Source organism: Lepisosteus platostomus, chromosome 4, assembly GCF_059453375.1.
Source record: "Lepisosteus platostomus isolate fLepPlt1 chromosome 4, fLepPlt1.hap1, whole genome shotgun sequence".
Lineage (NCBI taxonomy): Eukaryota > Metazoa > Chordata > Actinopteri > Semionotiformes > Lepisosteidae > Lepisosteus > Lepisosteus platostomus.
The window spans coordinates 60,235,122-60,251,956 of NC_142614.1; the positions used below are offsets into that span (position 1 = coordinate 60,235,122).

The 16,835-nt window shown below is 35.2% G+C and overlaps 1 protein-coding gene across 1 annotated transcript in view; it reads right to left on the reverse strand.

Annotated features, from left to right (window-relative positions):
* Positions 1–59: 59 nt before the first annotated feature.
* LOC148673529 (aldehyde dehydrogenase 1A1-like) overlaps positions 60–16,835 on the reverse strand; it is a 32,517-nt gene continuing 15,741 nt past the window's right edge. Inside the window, exons 4-14 of the mRNA XM_088630112.1 lie at positions 15,576–15,716; positions 15,258–15,387; positions 15,032–15,093; positions 13,714–13,842; positions 13,435–13,548; positions 12,875–12,977; positions 12,006–12,190; positions 9,205–9,369; positions 8,729–8,886; positions 6,719–6,793; positions 60–1,824 (exon numbers count right to left, since the gene is read on the reverse strand). Of these exons, the coding sequence (XP_088486238.1) occupies positions 1,752–1,824; positions 6,719–6,793; positions 8,729–8,886; positions 9,205–9,369; positions 12,006–12,190; positions 12,875–12,977; positions 13,435–13,548; positions 13,714–13,842; positions 15,032–15,093; positions 15,258–15,387; positions 15,576–15,716 (1,335 nt within the window). The 3' untranslated portion in view covers positions 60–1,751. The remainder of the gene's footprint in view (positions 1,825–6,718; positions 6,794–8,728; positions 8,887–9,204; positions 9,370–12,005; positions 12,191–12,874; positions 12,978–13,434; positions 13,549–13,713; positions 13,843–15,031; positions 15,094–15,257; positions 15,388–15,575; positions 15,717–16,835) is intronic.

The window sequence follows — 16,835 nt, forward strand, 5'->3', positions numbered from 1 at the left end:
GCCCACCGAGTCATATTTAAATACTTGCTTGAGAATGAATTAATTATTTGACAGATAAATGCAGGTGAAAGATTTAGTTTATTTGCACACAGTAAACATTGAGATAATGCAATTATATTACAGTACAGCAGAGAACCAACAGTATTCTAGGAACAATAGACTCCAAGAAAGAACCGAAATATTCTTCATTAGGTGCACCCACTGCCTAAGCCCACAACATACACTTAATCAGTGTCTCACTCAAAGAACAAAGGAAAAGGTTGGCCATAGCTGTCTTGCAACACATAAAAAGACTCATCAGCCACAGACACAGGGACGGGCAGATTTTCAGGGAAACACAGGACACACTGGGATAACACAAAGGGAGAACAAACAACAAGAATGCAAACAAAACTTTGTATGGTGGTATTGTTGCATCCTAGTGACCCTAGTATCCAGAGTCTCCAAATAAACATGCAGTTAACACATTCCCATTGTTCATAGTGATGTTGCAGCCTCTGTTTCTCAAGGGCTAGACAGTTCTATACTATATTCAGAGTGGGCAACTAATGGCACACATATTGTTGCACGTTTTTATTGTCTTTAGGTTGTCATTCACTCTAGTTCTTTACCTTTTGCCAGTGGATCAAGTAATTCACAACTACTTCCCCTTTTGGAATTTAATTTCATTTATGGCAAGCCAAATTATTATTTAGAGGTATCTTAAAATCATTTAGAGATATCTGAATTAATTTAGACATTTCAAATATCAAGCTACACTTGAGTCACAAGCACATGGTCTGCCAGGACATGTTGTAACTGGTTGGACACAAAAATCAGAATCAAACATTGATCATGGGCAAATGAAAAAATTATAAACAAATGGCATGATGCCCACAAGTATTGTAGAACCCCTAGATGTGTGCCGAGATTCATAAAATGATTTTTTATAGATTCCTTAAGAAAAAAGATAGTACAGACCTCTAGGAGAGAGTCTTGTGTGTTTCAAGAGAATGAAAGAGAATCCCAATGCTTACAAATTTGGGAACCTGGAAACCATGATGATATTTGCAGTTGGCAAGTGATTTCATTGGCTCTGTTCTTTACATATTTTATGTGTTTATAATAAGGATTGCTTTTTTGCACAAAGTGGAAGTACACAATCAAAATGAACGAAATTAACCAACAAATAATTAAATACTGTGATTTATCTCAAAATATCTTTCTACCTCTATTTTGCCTGTGAACTGGAAGTTTTTTCAAGCTGTCTCAGAATAATTTAGCAGTATCTCAAATGAGCAGGAAGTCATTTTAAAAATAGATTGTTATGAATTAAAATAACATGAATAATTTAAAAGGAAGCCATCTGAGCATTGAGACAGAGAGAGAGATGTGTCTATATTATTTATTTGGAGTAAAAGGGTTTAATTCTGAGATCTATCAATATCAGTTCTAGATATCTTAAATGTTCTTAAAAGATTTCCGAAATCTATGTAAAACAACATCATTTAAATTATATTTTGAAATGCATTTCTGTATATATCTCGATGATAAATTGGGTTGCCATAATTGTTTGATCCTAGTTTGGACTGATACGCTTGAACTGTACTGTCAAAAGCCAAATACATCTGGTTCTTTTCTGTAGGCTTTGTATAGTCAAAGCATTGCAAATAATAATAATGAATCACATTCACTGTTGAAGCTACTACAATGAAGCCATTGGTGCAATACTGTATGTTGGCATGCTTTGTCTTCTTACACTGTGACCTTACTTAGGAATTCTTCTGTGGAATTTTGATTGTAATAGTCTTTATCTCAGTGTACTCTTGAAGACCATATTCTCCCCTATAGAAGGAAACGAAAAACACAATATGTTAATGGTTTTAAATAATACAAGTACAGACTTTTTGCTCTGAAAAAACTGAAATTTGAAATCATATATTGGTGTACCTTCTCTTGATATACGTAGTGGTTAAAAAGTACCTTTAAAAACTCCTGGTATGAAGTAATGGTGGGATGGGCATTATATCTTTGGGTTGGGAAGTGCATGTGCATGAAAGCAAAATTAAGTCATAGACCCTCAAGCACAGTGGAGAAAAAAGTAATCTGTATTATAATGGGACTCAAAGTGTTTAACTGTGGCTGGCTGGCCTAAGAAGAGATGGTAAAATCAACTAACCTGCCACTAGAGGCTGCCAAACATTGGTTGTCACTTATTTATTAGATTGTTGGTGATGGGTAAAAAATCTTACATTTTTAGATGCAATTTAATTAGTGTGGCATTGCATGGTGCTGGCAGTGGTTAGGGTTTTGTAGAAGAAGCAGACTGGAAAGCCTGTGAAGGGTCTGTCTGTGAAATTCCGAAATAAAGACTCCTGAATTATGAAATGTCCTGCCATTGTGAGTTTGTTTGTGTAGAGATCCCTGGAACCTCTCTAACCAAGTTTGAAGTATGTCACAAACATACAGTATATCCAGTATAACTAACATGTGTTCTAAAACAAATGCACAACACAATGTAATATTTGTGACTCATGATTTAGAGTCAAATGTCTTAGTGAGGTCTGAGAATGATTGCTATGTAAAGGGGTTGATGTTGCTCTCAACATTTTTCTTGTAATTGCCAAACTGTAAAAATCATGTCACACTGGGATTCTGGGAGAAACTCTACAGCAAGGAGAATGAGAGGAAAATTCAGGAGAACTTTTGCAAGATTTTGCCTGTGATTAACAGCAGAGACGCCTCTAGAATTCCCACAGTAGGATTGTTTGCTTTCTTCAAAATAAGAGCATTAAAATCCATCAGGATTACCATCCAGATCTGTAAGATGAAGGTGTGGAGGTATAGTTCCTCTCCACTGTACGTAAAAACGTCAGTGGGAATTCCAGCACCTCCTGCTAGTTTGTTGTTGTCCCAATAAAAGTTATCTTTCCAAGCTCATCTCTGATTGGGGCTGTGGGTTATAATTGAATACATTGTTGGTTATAGTGAATCCTTGATTGACCAGATCTTCCAGATTTATTCTTCCAATGTGTTTAGATAGACTCTCTTTTCTTGAACAGCCTTCTCCCTTACATAGGGCTCTAAGGGGCTAGTCCTTGGGTACATGGACTGTAAAGTGTCTTTGTGACTATGAAGATTTTTTATTTTTCGGATATTGCTTATGTAATTCTTATTAATCCCTTACCTACATTAGCTAATCCAAAATAACTATCATAATACGCATGTGGTGATCCTCTGTAAAGGATTCCTAATAGAGCCCCTTGAATTTCATTGAAGAGTGAAATAAGAGTTCAGCCGAATATTTTCAGTATTTCTGAGCACCATTTTTAAATTGTTTTAGGTAATTTAATTGTTGCATTATAAAAATAATTTTATTTTATTTATTTATTTGATGGTATTTTAATACATTTTTAAATAACTATTATTTCCCAGATGAAATTGTACATCACATTTTATTATGTGAAATTTGGGAATATAGAAGAGATATGCTCCATATACAGTATCTGCTGTAGGAAAGAAGTGATGGTATGGCATATTATCATATATATAGTTTATATGTCTTTTGTATACCATTGTGGATGTGGAAAACATGTTTGTGGAAACAAGTCAGTGTTGCTTAATATGCTCCATAGCTTACTAGGGAAGCATTACAATATGTATTGAAACTTATGCAACAAGCTTTCACATCTCATTTTCTCTCCATTTTGATAAAATTATTTTAAAAGGATATACATTTTTAGTGACTGCTCAGGAGACTGAAATGGAAATTACAGATAGACTTCAGAAAGTGAACTTCTGTGAACTTAAGTGTTGTCAAACCATCTGGAGACCTATTGTATATAATCAAAGTAGTACACCATAACAAGGCAGGCTTTATTAAAAGCTGTCTTGCATCTGATAATGTTTGCTGCCTCTTTCACATTATACACACTGCTACCCCTTGAAGTACTCTTTCACAGGAGAAAGTTTTTCATCAGCTTGAGTGGGGATATTCATGGTCAGTGTTAGATTGTATGAGTTTGAGATCAGGTTTCCTTGATATGATTAAAGCTCTACACACTAATCCTACACCAAAAGAGCTAACAGAAAACAGGTGTTTGCCTTAGTTTGTTATTTCTGAGGGCACTAGCTAAACATTTCCTCTCCACTCCACATCTATTCCTGTGTTTCTATTAAAAATAATCAATATTGCACATTAGTATATGTTGATAAAGTACTCTTAGATGTAGACATTTTTCCTGTTACTGTTGCTTCTGTTAACAGCATCATCTCTTAATAGATTTTCCCTATCAATCCTTCATCTGTTAACAACATTCCCACTGTAGTGCAGCTGATTTTCAGAATGGACAATAATATATTATATCCCTAACAACTCTGGGCCAAAACTACAACCATGGAGACTTAAGTTATTGAACTCTGGTACACTGATATGCATTAATAGCATAATGTTGTAAAACTAAGTGTAACTATATTATAATTTCAATGCACTAATGGGACGTAAAATCAGCATTATCTATCATGTTCTAACCCCTTTATCCAATGCAGAGTGGCAGGGGATCCATTGTACAAATTTGCATTAATGTAGCTAACATTTTAAATGGATAAAGCTAGGCTACCTTTAATTTCTGTTGCTGCTTAAACTTTTAAAATACTTTAGAATCATATTTAGTTCCAACAGAAGGGTAGAGACCGTGTACTAACGTCAAACTCTGGAGTATGACAAGTCTGCAGGGAACTGGTTTCCCTTCCTTTGTCTTGCAATTACAGACAGTTGGGTATAATCCTGACTTCTGTATCTTGGTGTCCATTTGAAGAAAGTCTAGCCCCTCCATATAGCCTTCAAGATTGAATACATACTAGTGTTCCCTTCAGACCAAGTTTTTGGTCTTGTCTCTACATGCTTAATTGCAGTATAAAGACTCAAGAAATCCAAGAATCTGTGGCAAACATTTTTGCAGATATTTTCAATTAGAATGCTCTCTATTTCTTCCTGGCCTTGTGAACTTAATAGGAGTTAGCTATGTCTTCTTTCTATACGTGAGCAGTCTAACAGTACCATTCCCTGGGGTTTTAGGTTGTCTAAAAACCTAATACTGTACATAATCTGTTTGGTAAAACAATAGGACAGGTTTCCATCCCAAAGTTTTAGAGGCTTTATATAAGCCTTTATTAGCTGTCTCTAATTGAAATCTATTTGGAATAGGGATTTGAATATTACATTTGAACAAATTTCCTCAGCCAGTCTTGATTGCAGTATTGATTGAGCTTCCAAACAATCGAAATCCTCAAAATTCTTAAAACTTGTCCCTACTAGTATACTCTAGGCTGCAAAGGAACAAGTAATAGGTTTATTCCATGCTGAAAAGAGAAGAAAAAGGCTTTGAAGGCTCCACGGCTGAAACGTTGTGTTTTCTTTCTTCTCTTTTCAGCATGGAATACACCTATTACTTGTTACTCTGTCTGTAGGACTCTAAAGACACCTTCATACACATGTTTTAGGAGTGTCCAGATGTGTTTTTTGCACAGGTCTTCCGTGTGTGTATTCTAGACAGAAATATTTCTTGCTAGAATCTGGTGCTGTTGTTAAATGATGACTCAAATTTTGATGACTAAGAACAACTAAGATGATTTTGCTGGCTGACCACACTACAGGTAGAGAGCTGTTCCTTTTCCCATACCATTTGATCTTGGTCTTTCTAAACATTATATGGAGGTGGATGTTTCCACCCAGTCTCATGGTGGGTGAAAGGGCAGTAGAGAAATGAAATACTCTGGAATGGAACCTTGAAGTCTGTATCACATTATATTTTACGACATTTTTGTGATTTCACTTTTGAGTCTTTTGATGAGAGAGGTAGGTGTGGGCTGAGTTTCTTTTGCATTCAGTATATTCATGTAATGCATACTGCTAAAATCAGTTTTTTTAATTGTTGTGTTCGCTATCCATGAATATTTCTCTTTTTTGTGTATGTGTTAACCGAACACTGTTTTAGTTAACTGCAAGTAAGTGGCATGAGTAAGGCTGCTTTTCACCCAAGCGGGTGAACGTCAGTTTAAAGTGAGTATAACGGCAAATGTCGCACTGTGGTGGAGTTCAGCAGCTTGACTTATCACTCTTTGTAAATTTACGGATCTACAGAAACCTAAATAAATGTGTTGTGCCTGAGAGGACACGTATTCTTCATTCCTGAAGTGCACTATTCACATGAAAAGTGAAGTTTAATTGAATGAAATCATACATCAGTGTGGATGAATAGGTCCTCTCCCATACTCCCAAGATAATGCTTTGGGATCCTAAAAGGGATCCCCTTTTAGATTGGGATCGAATCTAAAAATCCAAGGAATTATTACTAAAAATAAACATTCCATAGAACGGATAGCTACTGTAGATGGCCCAAGTGCATCAACAGAATTAATGTCTACGTCTTGTGAATTGTGAGACAGAACTTCCAAAAACATCAATATTGTCTCTTTTAAAAGATTGGTGATTGCCCAGGTGGTCAGTTTACTGTTAGATGTCCCAGTAAGAATGTACAAATTCTCAAATTATTAGGCATCATGATCAGAAAATTAACCCAGCCCAGGCAAACTACAAAGTCAATTGGCAAAACAGGGATATGTCCAGATTCACAAATATGTGAAATGTCTAGGAACGCTGAATAATATATTTTCAATCAATGGATGAAAAGAAAGATGTAGAATAAGAATACCTTTCGACATTAATAATGGTACTCACATTTCTCTTCCATTCCCAGACATTTTAAAACCTCCAAAAGGACTCTGAGAACTCATTGCGTTGTAGCAGTTAACCCTGTGAATGTAGAATACAATCATAATGTAAATAATTGTAAAGCAGTGCATAGCTGACTGTATCTTTACTACATATACAGGCTATATGTATCTTGCATACTTTAAACATACAGAGATCTTTTTTCTGCTATTTCTTTTGCCACTGTGATGTTGCACCTCTCACAAAATTGTATTTCCTTTTTCAGTCTTTCATAATCATATATATGTATACCATATTCCGTACCTTTTTGTGTTTTCTTGCATTGTTTTTGCAATCACGGTCGATTTTTTTTACTATTTCTACAGTACACACTGCCCAACACTTTTTGCTCAATTTCTCAAAGGAATTGTGATATATTTTAATTATTTTACACTACATAATATAATAGCCTATTGACTGATGTACCTGTCAGGCCTGAATTTCACTGCATATTAAGATACCACTAGTGCACACTTACCATACGGTGTGTCATTAAATAGAGCCATTGTATGTCACTATATATATATAAATTCTTCAATCAATAAAGAAAGTAAAAATAACAAAACAAACATAAATATAGCTTTAACATAGCTTTTTTCATGGCAGCTAATAGTTTAACATCGGCACCTTTCTTGTCATGTACATAATTGCTCACAGGATTCATTCATTCAACCAGTTTAAGTGTAAAAACCGATGTCTTTGGAGCCATCATAAAGTGTAGACTGTTCTATGGTGTTCACTTGCTAAAGATCAATCGGACTAGATTTTCTAAATAGCCCTGAGTTGATTTATCACAGTGATGGAAATAAGAAAACATTACTTCAGATGCTGGGGACCAACTGGTTAATTGCCACGCAGGAATCAAGCTGTTCGAATGTGACAGCATGTTTGTTGTCGAGTACTTGAGAGATATGCAATTATGAAGTGGCAAGAGAACAGTCTCGGGGCTGCGATGTGTATTAAACATGGCATTCAGAAACAGGAGCTGCTTATGTTGTAAAGATCCCTGTGGGATCGTGGGCACACTGAAGCAAGTTTTCTCTTGCCCTGGTAACACATTAAAAATCAATAATCCACGGTGCCTCACTTGGGGTTCTTTCAGTTTGTTTTCTTTATTGAGTTTGAATATTATGGCAGCACAGGCAGATGTTGACCATCTTATAGCTTCAGGTCTTAAACAGCTGTTCTTGTGCCAAATTTCAGGAAAATTAAAAACAAAAGGAAAAAACTTCTAAAGAAAAACACATTGTATAACAAGTGTTGAGCAATCAGGATTTTCAGTTTGTTATAATTTTTCTTTTCATGAAATCGGAAAGAGGAAAATATTTCTCCAAGTGCTCCAAGAACATGAATGGGGAAGAATGCTGCTATCACTATTTTGTCTAATAAATGACTGTTTTAACTGAATACAATAATATTAGCACTTTATTTGAATGGGGCCTTCAAAATTGTATGTGTTTGAATATACTGTATTTTTGTATTTTCGTTTTTGGGAAAACAAATAACCCTTACATTAAGTTCTTCACAAATTATGCCTGAAGGCTATTTTTAGACAAACAGGTCTACAGGTGCTGTTAGGGTGGTTAGAAAAGCTGAATACATGTTCTATACATCCAAACCTTTCTTGAAGGAACCGGGTCCAGCTGTTATTGCAGCTTGAGATAAAGAGATGCAAGCTTTTTCAGCACATGGGAAGCAAGGGGCACATTGTAATACTCGATAGTGCTGGTTTAGTATTATTAACCTTGACAGATAGAGAGATCAGTTCTGCCAATTTTAACCATGGCATCCCGAACTGTGTTGATCATGAAGAACCTCTACTTGAGGCCGATAACATGACTACTGATGTTTTGAATGTAGTACTCAAAACTTGCATTTTTCTATTAATTTTTTTTAATCCATGACTTTGTGCACACTATTTTAAAAACGTAAAGCACAATAAAACACTGCCACAGTATGATAAAATTACTTTCCTACCAAACAGTCCCGGCTTGCAGGGCTGATGCAATATAGAGTGCTTTGTTCATGTCCCGGGTAAAGACACCAGCTACCAGACCATAATGGGTGTTGTTAGCTCTCTTGATAACTTCATCCATGGTTTTAAACTTCATAATTTGTTGGACTGGTCCGAAAATCTAAAACGTAATTGGAAGAATACAATCAGAACAAGGACTTGGACCCAGTCTAAACTTGCAATCATTGCAAAGTTTGCCAACATAATGCTAATGAAACCTAATAATAATAGAAGAATCACGCAGCAGATAACAAAAGACATACAAAACTCCACCCACATGGAGCTATACAGGTCATAATCCAATCCTACGGTGACCAATACTTTCAATCCAATTCCTTTTAAAATGATCGATTAAGTTACATCATTAACTGGTTACATATAAATAAACTGATTGTAAGATTGTATTTGTGTTAATGCATAGTGAAGTGTATTTATTTACCTCTTCTTTGGCAATGCGCATGTCATCAGTTACATCAGAAAAAACAGTTGGCTGAATGAAAAAGCCTTTCTCTCCCCAGAACGATCCACCACATTCTAAATTGGCTCCCTCCTTCTTCCCACTTTCAATCAGATCCAGGATTTTTTCAAACTGCTTTTTGTCAATCTAAAAACAACAAAATTCAGCCTTGTTTTTTTTTACCACTTCCTCCTTCTAAAATTGGCCTTGTGATTTTTATATCCATCTGTCCACTATATTCAGTCAGCTAAAATTATTCTTTGCAAAAAACAAGAATATCTGGACACTAGAAAAGTATTATGTGTAAATGACAGAAAACTAATATACCATATACATATACTACATACTATAAACTGATATAATATATACAATTATTATTACAATTATTCTGAATTTTTTGTCATATTTAATACTGATAGTTTTATAGTTTTTAATTTTAAAATTATTTAGGGAACAAATGAATGTATACTTCCATTTTATCATGCTAAAACCAGTTACATTGTATGAACAACTTTGAAATCGTTTGTGTATACAGTATGTGTCTGTATTTAATCTGCCAATGGAAATAACTGCGGATAACTCTACATGTTACCCATGGATGTGTGCAATCACATTCTGTTATTTGTCCTCCTGTCTTGTTTTTCATAATGTATATGAGATGAAGGGAACTCATAAAATAGAATCTTCACCTACATCCTCTGCAGATAAGAAGAAACCTAAACAAGTTGTGCCACATGAACTAGTTAAAATGGGCAATCCGTTTATGCTGTCAACTAAAACTGAAATGGTGGCAGTGAGTTCATGGATGGCCAAGGTAGGTGTGACTTTAAACTCCCAGACAACTTCTGTTCAGCAACTCTGGAGCTGGAACCAGGTGAACAATAGGAATAGAACCCAGAGAGTTTGCAGCAGCTAGAAGACCACTTCCACTGTAATAACATCAAGTCTTCCAAAGAAAACCTAGTAAAGTGTTCTGGTTAGATTCTTGGAAGAAAAATAATCCATTTATGATTTACAGCTTTAGCACAGTGGATCTGGGCATGGAGAGAGCACACAGAATTTATGGAAACTGCTGTTCTGGAAGTCACAACAAGCCCTGTGATTATTTTTTCCACTACAGATAATTGCTTCTGAAATCAGAGAATTTGGCTCTGTTTGGATAGATGATGGCTTTAAACTCCATTGTATTGTCTAGCAACCGCCCAGATGAGATACAATAATTGTTGTTTTGTGAGTAAAAAGGTGGCTGGTATCAAAAGATGGCAAAAGACCTCCATGCTGGAGGATATAGTCTACTTAATTTTGGTCAAATTAAACAGAGGAGTTCATTAGATCTGTCGGACTCATCTCATCAGACATGATGGAATAACATCTTTTTTCTAGGAGACTAATATTTTCTGTATAATTTGTTAGAATTGCGCATGTGGGTAATATCAAACTCAGGTTTCTTTTTGTGTTATATTTGCTTATTATGATGGGACTTTTGGGTGCTTAGGGTGGTGTCAGATGAAGTATTTTTACATTACAGCAGTGTTCACTGAAAATAGCAATATCATTGACCTTTTTTCTACATTTATTTCTTCATCCAAACTGACACTAACCTCTTTACATTTATTTTCTGGTACTGTTTCACTACTCATTTTCTTCATAATATTCCCGAAATAAAGAAGGTTTTTCTAGTGGTTTGGAAGTCTGGTATTTTTCATTTCTCTTTCTTTGTTGGCAAATAGCAGTTCATGTGAATAAATGTAACCCTGCTATCTTTTTTGCAACAATTATGAGCAGGGTGGGGACATTGCTATATGTACGTTGTGTTGTACTGGAATAAATGTTATAGTTCTGACATTGTTGTGACAAGAGGAGGGATTCCCAGTTGGAATTCCCTCCTTTTCCCTTAGGGTTGAGGCTTTCTGCTTCCAATGTTGATTGGGTTGGTAATGAAAGGTTCATGGTTGTTAGCAAGCAAGGCTATGAACTACATTACTGTCTTTGTTATTCTGCTCCTGCACTTTGTTTGGCAATGTCTATGTATATTTTATGCATTCTTCAATTCATGACATTATTTATTGAAGCTGATATAGATGTAGATTTATGATACTCCCTTTGGCCTATATTCTCCTACCAGATATAGAGCCTGAGTTCTTTTTCTATGTCTACTTTTCCAGAAAAAAATATTTTTTACTCATTCCTGGTGGCCTTGCTAAAGGATGATTTCCATTTTGGTTTTTCACAGGATCAAGATCAGATCTGGTTGGCTGGCTTCAGTGCAACTAAAAAGATGCCTCTTTATATATGGTGTCAAGGGGAGGATGTAGGCATGGGATGTATGGGACTAATAATAATCAATTTGAGCCTTTTTTGTACTCCATTACTGGGCATGATAGCTATGTAGCAAACAGAGAAAAGTTGTCTGGTTTTCGAATTTAGAAGTACCCATTTTTTCTAATGTTAGAATGGTTTTGATATCACAATGTGTTATTAATGCTTAAGAAACAAAAAGTTATTTTTGAACACAGACTGCCCGCAGAACGGAGTATGCAATGAATATTTGGAATGATGGAAAGTAAAGGAGAGATACACCCCTAGCACAGTTATAAATTAAAAAAATATGACAAATGTTTTATATCATTTTTTCACATTTAAAATAAGAAATGTTCTATCTTAACTCACACAGAATACGCACAGCCTTTTGCTGTCAATGCAGATGAACGACTTCAAAAACAAATACTAGGAATGTCAGACATTTGGGAGCGATGAAGGTTAGAAAAGCTGAAAGGTACTACCTGTGGCCCCTGATCTACTCCAGGGACTAAAGGGTTTCCCAGAACACGTTTTTTGGCTCTCTCCACACTCTTACGTACAAATTCTTCATAAATCGACTCCTCTACAAATACTCTGGATCCAGCTAGGCAGCACTGGCCCTGATTGAAAAACAGACCATGGTGTGCTTGTTCAACCGCGTGGTCCACTGCATTAACAGAAAACAAAACACGTCTTAAAACGACTCTAACAAAACCTTTCTTTCTTAGTTTGATCCCACACTTCAGCAGCCTGAAAAGCAAGCATCTAGTGTCTTTCCACACAAGATCATGTGTTACATGGTGTGCATAAGATACACTCTCTAAGTGACAATATTAACTTAGTACTATTAATCATAGTAAATATAGCAATTATTGAGGGTGAAACCAATATGTTTTCAACTAATATAAGACATCAAATGACATGTGAAAGACATTTGGTGTACTATGGCATTCTATAATAACCATGACCCTATGTAAACTCTGTAAGGAGCTCTAACAAGATAAGAACATTCTTCAAGTTCAAAGGTCTTACATAGTAAACACATGAGCCTGATCAAGATCAGTGTAAAGTAACATTGTGCCAGATAAATAATTTTACTGGTTTTAAAGAAGAAGATTTTTGAAAATCCCACAGATTAAAAAAAACTCATACTGTATATGACCCTAAATCATCTGACCTATTGGTGTAATTTTTAAACTCTGACTCAACTCACCCTTGCTTTCACAATTAAGCCAAATTGAATGTGTTTTTGTACAGGGCGTGTATTTTACAGACATTTAAAAGTTCTGGTAGAAACAAATCTAGATATTAACAATAAGCAAAATTAATAACAAGCACACCAACAACTTACAGTCAGCATCTGCAAACACAATGTTAGGATTTTTGCCTCCCAGTTCCAGTGTCACTCGTTTTAAGTTACTGTTCCCCGCAGCTGTTTTAATGGTCTTGCCAACCTGCAACATAAATATAAGGAGTATTTTCTCAACAGAATTTACATCTAAATAATAAATATTTTCATCATGAATCTCACATTTAAACTTTGAATTACAAAGTCATGTTTCAAAGTGTTTTTTTTTCCCCAAAACTGAGCTCCACTATTAATTACACATTTTGGGATAAGTCTTGGTGGTGCCCAATATACAAATTGACATTTTTCACTGGTGAAGAAATATTTCCATATGGACATAAAATAGAAATGAACTGCATGCCTGCACAAGACTGAAAATACAAATTTAAGCGATATCACACACAAGAAGGCAACAACTAACAACTAGTTTTTTTGTGTGTGGATTCACATGGTTTGTGTGTATTGCCAAACGTGAATGTTGATTTTATGTAACCACACTGAGCAGCAAACTATAGAACCTTTTGCGAAAGTTAAAAAAAGGGAAAGAAAGGTGAATGATGTACCTCAGTTGAACCAGTAAATGCCACCTTGTCTATTTCCATGTGGTTGGCTATTGCAGCTCCTGCTGTAGGCCCATACCCAGGCACAATATTTACTACACCTTGAGGAAAACCAGCCTGCATTCAAACACATTTTAACCAAAAAAGGTTTTAACATTTGTTCAAATTGTACAATATAAAAATAGGTTTTAGAGCTACGGATTTAGCAACACAACAGAAACAAATATTGGGAAGCACACTGTTTTAGTTTATTTCATTAGAAAAGAAAAACACACTCTTCACCTCTTTAATTAATGCTGCCATGTGCAGAGCAGAGAGTGGAGTTTGTTCTGCTGGCTTCATGATAATTGTATTACCGCAACACAGAGCAGGAGCGATCTTCCATGCAAACATCAACAGAGGGAAGTTCCACTGCAAAAAAAGAACACCCTACTTCAAAGAGACCTCAGACTTCATTATTATCATCACCTGGGGGGAATTTGAGTCCAGCACAACAACACAACATAATGGTCATCACGAACAAATAGGTCAGGACAGACAATATATCAGTAACATATCCTATGAAAACCATAATAATATAAAAGACTAAATGATTTTACACTATTCAAAAGTGAGAAAAGCAGAGAGCATTAATGAATTCCTAGACCTATTACTCTTAAACCTTAAGCCTCCCAAATGGGAGAGTTGGAGATGGTGGAGGTACCATGCTCTCCATAATTCTGATGGCTCTCTTTAGACACCTTTGCTTATAGAGTGAATTTATGTTGATCTGATTTACCCCAATGTTTTTGTTACTTATGTTCACTATTTCACCCAACTTATTACAACTTTCAGTACTGATGTTATCAAACCAAAAGTTAGACTTGTATGTCAAGACACTTTCAATTAAAAATTTACAGGACAAAAATATATAGATTCTGTCTATTTTAAAGATGTTACACTTCCTTAAAAAGGAGTTCTCCACTTTAAAGAGCCATTTTTAGTCATTGTTACTAACAATGTAAGCCATTTTCATAAACGGACTGAAAATATTAAATTTTTATTTATGACCAGTCTGAAATACTTGTAATTCAACAACATTTACAGTCTGGCCAGTATGACTACATTTTCCCCAAACTCAGTCGTGAGTTCTGAAAATCAGAAATCAGTAATGAGAACAGCACCCTGACTGAAAGAATAAGGGTGATGGAACCTCAACTTACTATTGTGAAGAATGAGCTAGGGAGCTGCTACAAGGGCATAGATGGGGTGGTGGGAAGGGTACAGGAGAGATGAGCAAAGTGAAATTTTGGAGAGATATGTACAGTATACAGTATATAGGAGAATGAACGAGATTAAACTCATCTTGAACGGCTGTTGAGTTCAGAGCCTTAACCTGAACCTGAAGCCTACTAGGCAATGGCTGTCTGCTAAAATAACGTATTTTGTATGGATGGCAATATTAGAATACATTCTGTATAATACAGTATATAGTTTTCTGAATATTGTCTACACTCATACACTACACTAATTCAGGTAATTCTAATGACTTTGAATTCACTTCATTTGTCATTGAGCATTAAAACATAATAAAAAACGTTAACAAAATATTATTACTTACTGGTATGATCTGACCACATGCTCCGATTGGTTCATGTCTAGTAAAAGTAAAATAATCTCCATCTACAAAAAAGAGCATTAATTCAGGACTACAGAAACTTCAGATGGGGAAAAAACAATTTTCTGATACACTGTTGAAACTTTACCTTGAAGTCTTTAACTTTGGAATTCTTTAACGTTTACTTTATAAAACTCATTCTTTAAATGTGCACACAGACAGTACTCACCTACTGGAATAGTTTGGCCATGGATTTTGTCAGCCCATCCCCCGTAGTAGCGCAATGTTTTAATTGCAGCAGTCAAATCCACAAAGTAAGCAACCAGGAAAACTTTTCCAGAGTCAATGGCCTCCAAAGTCTATTAACAACAAGAATCTCAATAATTCCAAACAAAAAGTATTTTTAACTCACCAATGCATTTATGTTATGGTTTTTACTAAATTCAAGACAGTGAAGTGAATTTATCCAATTAAATGGGATACAATTTAAAATTAAAAAGCTATTGTGAGCAGTTGTTTAAATGGGCTCCAGTACAGTGTTTCTTACGGCCAATATCTGACGGTCTCGTTCAACTAAATCAGCCAATTTGTTCAACAGCCGCCCTCTTTCTGAAGCATCCATTCGGCGCCATGGCGACCCCAGCTGAAATGCCTCTTTAGCAGCTTTCACAGCCTTGTCAATGTCTTCCTGGGAACAAAGCAGGATCCACCAGTTTAAACGAGTCAGTGGGACATACAGGAAATGAAATAAGCTGCACCAATCCATCGTTCAAGTATACCCGAATTATTAGTAACTGCACTCAAATGAAGACATTAATATTATGTTTTATTAGATGAGAAATTTCCACGATAATGCGTTAAAGACAGTATCCCATTTAAATTATTTTAAGGCAGTTTTTAAAACATAGATTTGTTTAACAATTTTATCCTTTCCCTGTTGTTTTTAGAAACAACCACACATATTTCCTTAAGTATGTATAATTACATACACAAATATATATATACAGTACAGTACATACAGTACAAACTTTGCTTTAACTGATTTCGGATTTAACAGACTTTGTATTTAACAGACAAAATCTGCTACAGGGGAATGTGTAAAATTAGAAATACTGGACTTCCACTGCGTTGATGGACACAGTAAAGTGCAAAAATAATAAAACAATAAAAAATTTAAACATTGTTAAACATTTTTTGTACAAAATACCTTTAAATAAGTCTAAAAAGCGTGAATAACAAAGATGCCCTATAGGGAAGGCCAATAGGTAAAGGGTTATGATGGGTGTTGTTTGTGTTTTGTATGCTTCAGAGCTCTTTAAAAACAATCATAAAAAATTCACTAAAATGCTAACAATATATAAAAACATAACTCCGTAAAATGCATAAATAAAAAAACAGGGTAAACATAAATATTACATACAGTAGGATTAAAATTCAAGAATATCAATCATGTCAAATAGGGTTAGGTTAATTGCATGCAGGTATATGTTTGTGTTTCGTATCCCTTTGCTAATATTATACAGTATATTTATGATAAATGAAATAAAGGGTTTGTGCGCTTCATAAAAAGTGATATGATAACACCTCTTCCCCACTATTAGTCTGTTAAACCAATGGTGTACTGTTATTTAAACACATTGCTAAGAAAAGAAGCTGAAACTCAATGTGTTCTTTTCCTGTTTTAAATAAGTGTTTCTAAATGTTTCATATTAATATTACTGTATCTGTATATCGGTGTATTGGTGTTGAAGTAAATAGCTCAATGGCACAATTTAGGTAGACTTTCAAACTGTCAAAGTGCAAGGCA